The 6180-nt window shown below is 33.8% G+C and overlaps 2 protein-coding genes and 1 long non-coding RNA gene across 3 annotated transcripts; 1 reads left to right on the top strand and 2 right to left on the bottom strand.

Moving 5' to 3' along the window:
* Positions 1-1482: 1482 nt before the first annotated feature.
* Positions 1483-3306, top strand: LOC112799993 (uncharacterized). The gene is made up of 2 exons (XM_025842016.3): positions 1483-2139; positions 2572-3306. Exons 1-2 carry the CDS (start codon positions 1591-1593, stop codon positions 3304-3306), a joined length of 1284 nt encoding a protein of 427 aa, XP_025697801.1. The 5' UTR covers positions 1483-1590.
* Positions 2397-3447, bottom strand: LOC140184649 (uncharacterized). Its single transcript, XR_011881738.1, has 2 exons — positions 3149-3447; positions 2397-3042 (listed from the first exon to the last, which is right to left on the bottom strand). It is a non-coding gene; the product is annotated as an uncharacterized lncRNA (long non-coding RNA).
* Positions 3448-4046: 599 nt separating this feature from the next.
* Positions 4047-5971, bottom strand: LOC112799995 (transcription factor bHLH93-like). Its single transcript, XM_025842017.3, has 4 exons — positions 5209-5971; positions 4950-5123; positions 4660-4827; positions 4047-4563 (listed from the first exon to the last, which is right to left on the bottom strand). The coding sequence occupies exons 1-4, from the start codon at positions 5827-5829 to the stop codon at positions 4477-4479; spliced, it is 1050 nt and encodes a 349-aa protein (XP_025697802.1). The 5' UTR covers positions 5830-5971; the 3' UTR covers positions 4047-4476.
* Between the last annotated feature and the right edge of the window lie 209 nt (positions 5972-6180).

The raw sequence follows: 6180 nt of genomic DNA, 5'->3' as shown, positions 1-6180 counted from the left end.
AATCGTATTATTTTTGTCAAAATTAGGCTAGACAAATTGATTTGAACGAAAAAATGGTAAATCAAATTTTAAATTGATCTAAATTAATATAATTTTTTATAAAAAATTACTACAATACCTTTATTATAGAAAATAATTAAAATACTCCTATAATATATATATATATATATATATTATAGTCTTTTATTTTTTTTGTTGTCATAAGGTTTGAATTTAAAATTTTCAGAATTAATATATATATATATATATATATATATATATATAAAATAGAAGTATTTTAGTCATTTATTATAATAGGATATTGTAGTCATTTTCTATAAAAAAATAATATTAATTTAGACCAATTTAAAATTTGATTTACCATTTTTTGCTCAAATCAATTTGTCTAGCCTAATTTTGACAAAAACATCACGATTTAATTAATTATATGTGTTAAATTTTAATTATTAAAAAACATCTTTAAAAAAGATATTTTAGGCGTCTTTATCTGAGTAGCTCCCTAATTAATATACCATCATCAGCTGCTTTTGGTTATCTAATATATAAAGAAATTGGAAGATGAGGAATTCGTGTAACTACTATGATACATTCAATACAAGTTCTTAAAACATAAAAGAATTTCTCTCCAATATATAGGGTTTAAAAACTTACATAATCGTCATATGCTAACTTTGTAACTAAAATTAAACTATATGCATGAGTGGAAAATGATTCTAGAACTAGAAGGTAGTTTTGGCAACTAGTGATCTTAAAAAGATAAAAAGCATCACACACAGAAACCTTAGTTACTTTTTTTTTTCCCGGAAATTTTTATTTATTTTAAACATTGAAAACGTGTTTGGAGTTAAATTAAATTAACATAGAGCATTGAGTGTCTTGAACCAATTGTTTGGAAATTAAATGATAGGTATACTTAATTAGTTGGCAATCGTTTTTGCAAACGGAATAAGGGGGAGAGAACAAGAAGGAAAAAAAATCCTCTAAAAACGAGGAGATTAATAAAGTAAGAAAATAAAAAGTTAATCAATATTGAATAATTTGTAACTCAATCGTATCATTGTATAAAAATATTTATTTGGTGTTTCATATTTTTTTTATTATCTTACTATAAAAAAATAATTATTCATTTATTCTAAGTTTGATTATTTTGATAGTTAGTTATTTAGTTAAAAATATGTATATTAATATGTATAAATATACACAAAAATATAATTAACAATTTAGTAACCGATATTTAATGTGCATATTTTTTTTTGTTGGCCAACAAGTTTTGCATGGATAAGGTGGAATTTGATCTGAAAAAATGTACATCAATTTTTTTTTTAATTTTGGGACTTGATTAAAGTTTAGTTTAAATTCATTTTTATTTTGGGTTTATAGGCCCAACAAAAATAATTTGTAAGCAGCGAAAATGGGCTTCAAGCCCATAAGTTACAGCCGAAGTGAAAGCCCATATGTCATAGCGGGTGGGTGGTTTCTTATTGTTGGTGGGGTGAGGGAAATGTTCAAGTTTTGAATCTATTTTCCCTCTCGAGGAAGAGGGTCTTTTGATTTGTCTCAGCATTGAACGCCACCCAAGTGTTCGTTGAAATGCCGCAGAAGAAAGATGCCACAATCACCCACCAACCTCGAAGGTCTTCAAGATTCCTTCAAGAAAACAACGATCAGCTTCCCCCAACAACTCCTCGAAGGTCTCCTAGGTTCCTCAGCCACAACCCCACAACACCCATCGCTTCTAAGCTCAAAGATTCTTCAAAGAAACCTTCCAATCAGAGAAAGCCAATTGAATCTTGCTCCCGAAACACCAGAGGTTGTACCACTCTGTTGAGAAGATCTCCCAGATTCGTCGAAGGGGAAGTCTCTACTGCGACGTACCAAAACGACGGGAAAGAGAGCAGAAACGACAAACCCTCGGTGTCCGAGGCGAAGGTGGAGAAAAAACATGTGGTTTGCGGTATTGCGAGTGTGGAAGTTTCTGATGTAAGGAAGAATGAAGGTGGAGAGAAGGCAAAGAGGAAGAAGAGAAAGCGTGGCAAAGAGACAGCGGAAGGGTGGGCCAAGGAACAAGAATTGGCACTGCAAAGAGCATTCTTTTCTGTGAAACCAAGCCCCCATTTTTGGAAGAACGTTTCTAAAATGGTATATACTTTTTATCGTTTTTTCACACTCTTTTGATCCTTAACAGTTCAAAGATCTTATATGTTTATGTTGGCTTGGTTCCTCCGTTTTCAATTTTATCATTAGGGTTACAGGTATGAAATTTTTCAGCTGAAACATATTTTAGTTAAAAACAAATATAATGCTATCAAAGTCATCTAAGAACCTGCATGTTGTTTGACAGCTCTGGATAGAAGTGGGTAAATGGTGGTTTAACTTTTTAAAAATTTGATAATAGTTTTCTAAAATTGAGTTGTTGGATAAGGTTTCTGTGTGTATAATGTCTACAAAGAATTACAATTTTACAGTATGGTGGTAGTTGATGGCAAGTTAGATAGATAGATCTTCATGGCTAGCTTATAGCCTTCATATTTTATTCTTATATTCAGTGAATCATTGACTTCCCTATTGCAGGTGCCAGGAAAGTCTCAACAAGATTGCTTTGATAGAATTCATGGTGACCACATGACGCCGCCTCAATTGCCTCCTCGATCAAGGGCAAGGACAGTTAAATCATCGCCCATTCAACAATTCTCAATCTCTGCTAGTGAACTGCTCAAACCCACTGATAAGAAGGTTAGAAGACCAAATATTCTCAAACCAAAGAACTGCATAACCCAGAAGTCTGTTGAGAAGCTGTTACAGCACCGTCTTCAAGTCGATCAAGGCCGCAGAGGGGACATATTTTCCATTCTTGAACCAAACATTGATTTTTCTTCCCATGCTTCTCAGCCTAGTGCAGCACTTTCTACTCCAACGAAACAAAAGGAAAACCAAGTGTTGCTGCAAAGTTGCACTGAGACATCATCTTCAAGCCATAAGAAGAAGCAGTCCCTTTCAAGATTTAGCGGCTCCCACGTTACAAATCTTGTTAGCCCCCCTGTGCTAAAGCAAGTGAAGAACAAGGGAATGCATGAGAAATACATCAATCAACTACGTCGTAGGGAAGCAAGGAGAATAGCAAATTCTGCAAGATTACAAATCCCTGTACCTGGAAAAATAATTCAGAAAGGGGATGTAGTTAAAGCTGCAAAAGTTGCCTTGGCTTCTGAAGCTAGAGATGCCATCAACAAGTTTCAACAGTCCCAAGTCAATTTCATGGACAACACCTTTTGTTCTGATGAGGAAAACATTGACGACAATGTATAGTAGTAGCCATTTGACATCTAGTTTTTAGACTTTGTAGCCTAGTAGTCAATAATTTTTCCTGTTTTTTTTTTTTTTTTTTTTTTTTTTTTTTTTTTTTCTGTAGATACAATACTGTTGTTGTAGTTAATGATAAAGGAACAATCCCTTTTCTCAATAACATTCAGGCAATGAGATCTATTGCTTTGTATTCTGTTATCATTTTTGGTACCAAGCTTTCGTGACAAGAACTCATACCAGGATGAATTCTATTTCAACTAATACCAGGGTTAGGATTTGTATCCAACCTCTTTGTTCTTGTTGTTGATGTAATGCTTGGAAAATATAACTAGTAAAAATAATAATGATAGAGAACAGCCAAAAGCACACACTTCCATGGCTACCATTGCATGATGGTCTGATTTGCTTTCTGTTTGTTGATAAGTAGCAGTTTTCTTTCAAGTCACGGACTCTGTCTCATTATTCTTGATTTGTACTACTTGAAATAATAGATTTTTGGATAGTAACAAATTTTACACCTCATTCAAGCGCACTAAACAATAAAATAATACAAAATTTTACTACCTACAAATTTTCATTGCAATTAAACTTAGGTTCAGAACCTTGCAATTATTGAGAAATCATGAAGCAGCAGAAAACCAACTAAGTGAACTAAGTATTCACACTATAATATAAATGCTTCTTATGCTATTCAATTACCAACATCACCACCTCCTATGCTAGAAATTACATATCTGAAAATCTGACAGAAACAAGAATCTTATTAATTAGTATTTGCATGATATCATCCCATTGTTCTTGCTTGGCCGGCACTGCATGTTACAGAATGACATTGACATGCAATTATTTGTTTAGAAAACAAGACGAGATTTTTAAAGCAGCCGCAAATTCAGGACCTTGATAGCACTTATAGGTTTGGCAAAAATTCCTCCTTCATCATAAATTGCTACTAAAAAAGAAAAAAAAGGATTTTTATCACAAGGGGAATGTAATTATGAAGCTTGCACTAAAGGGTAAAAAGGCTATGAAAAATGAAAATGAAATCATCAATCAAAGCCAACTTATTTGAACCTCATTCATTGAAACTACTTCTACTACTACCACCCTAATTCCTCAAATTACACAAGATGAAAATTGTGCTTTTACATAGGCACTTCCCCATCTTTCTTCTCTTTAGACACATCTTCCACCATAGCCTGCATTTTTGAATAGTGCTTGCTTAACATCTTCTGTGCTAATACAGTTTCTTTCCTCAGCGACCTAATTAAGACCATGATATATAGCAATTAGTTAGAAGAATAAAAACTTAATCGGCATTAAGCTACTAATTAAGAAAGAGTACAGTACAAAACAAACCTCTGAGCAAGATGCTTGCATTGAAAAATCATTGAAGCCGCTTATGACACATTGGTGAATTTCAAGGCCTAGTGCTTCTAGAGTGTTCACTGTTGACAGCAACAACCCTGGCTTTGTAGCACAGCAGATGCTGATCCTTGTGTCATGGTCCCTCCTCTCAACATCAAACTGCAAAGAAATCAAAAAACAAAAAACATAACAGCACACAAATTTGTTCAGTTACTTAGTTATGAGGTAGTTAGTACTAAGCTAAAATTAAGAAGGGTTTAGTTTAGTTTAGTTTAGTTTACCTTAGGGGAGTTTCTAAACATTACTTCATTTGGCTTTAGCTCTTTTGAAATTCCCAAGAGGTGTATCTGATTCTTTCCCTCCTCTTCCATTGTTTCCTCTTGCAACTTAGCAATCCTTTCTAGAAGCTCTTTCATGTAATCTATGGTATCTCCTAGAATGGAGGTCCTGTCCATCTATTAGATGAAAGAGTTTTAGAGAAAATCAAAACCTTTTATTTCTATAAATTGATTGAGACATAAGTTTAGAATTTAGAAAGACCTTGCTTATCTTAGGGACTATGGACCTCAGCATTGAAAGGCGATCATTCAAACGCTTTCTTCTTCTCCTTTCAGCCATGAGATTCTTTGAGGGCTGCCCTTCAAGTTTCTTTGACTTTGGTACCTTTTTCTCTCCACACATTCCCATGTTGAACACTACAGCTGGCACCTCAAGAGCTTGTTGTTCCTCAACTTTGCATCTACCACTGTTCCTCTCTTCCAAGCTCTGATTGTTATCATCATTACCAAGAAATCCAAGCTCTTCTTCTTCTTCTTCCACCAAAGGGTGGTGGTTGTTGTGGTTGTGTTCTTGTTGTGGCAAAAGTGGTGGTGGTGAGTGATGAAGCTCTGGTGGGATTGTGAAGGCATCAAGAAATGGAAATGAAGCAGCATAAGAAGAGTCAAATCTGTGGTCTAAAGGTGTTGAGAATGAAGAAAATGAGGGATTCAAAGAAGGGTTATCATCAAGAGAGTCAAAGCTCCAAGAAGCAGAAACAGAAGCAGAAGGAGGAGGTGTAGTAGGGAGTAGATCATTGAAACCATTATTCCAACATGTTTCTTCTACTCTCCTTGGAGCCAGTAGTAGTAGTTCCTCCAGAAAACCAAGTTGAGAAAGCTCCATTTCTTCTTCTTCTTGAAGAGGAAGTGGTGAATGAATTGTGTCAAAATAAATGACACAAATGAAGGCTTAATAAGGTGTGTGTAGTTGAAATGAGGCAACCAGAGAAGTAGTTTTCTTTAACACTCTCATATTACTTTTTAAGCAAATGCTATTTATACATCAAATAATTCTAATATTTGTATAAAAATATTATTATTATTAAAGTAAAGTATATTTTTTGTCCTTGGAGTCTGACAAAAGTTTTAAAAATATCCCTAAATTTTATTTTATTTTAATTTTGTCCTAAAAGTTTTCGATTTACATCAAATATATCCCTGACTGCTCATTTTTAAAAAAATTTAAGACCAATTC

Source organism: Arachis hypogaea, chromosome 5 (assembly GCF_003086295.3).
Source record: "Arachis hypogaea cultivar Tifrunner chromosome 5, arahy.Tifrunner.gnm2.J5K5, whole genome shotgun sequence".
NCBI lineage: Eukaryota > Viridiplantae > Streptophyta > Magnoliopsida > Fabales > Fabaceae > Arachis > Arachis hypogaea.
Note: the sequence above shows the minus strand (reverse complement) of the source record. Positions and strands in the feature narration are given on the sequence as shown.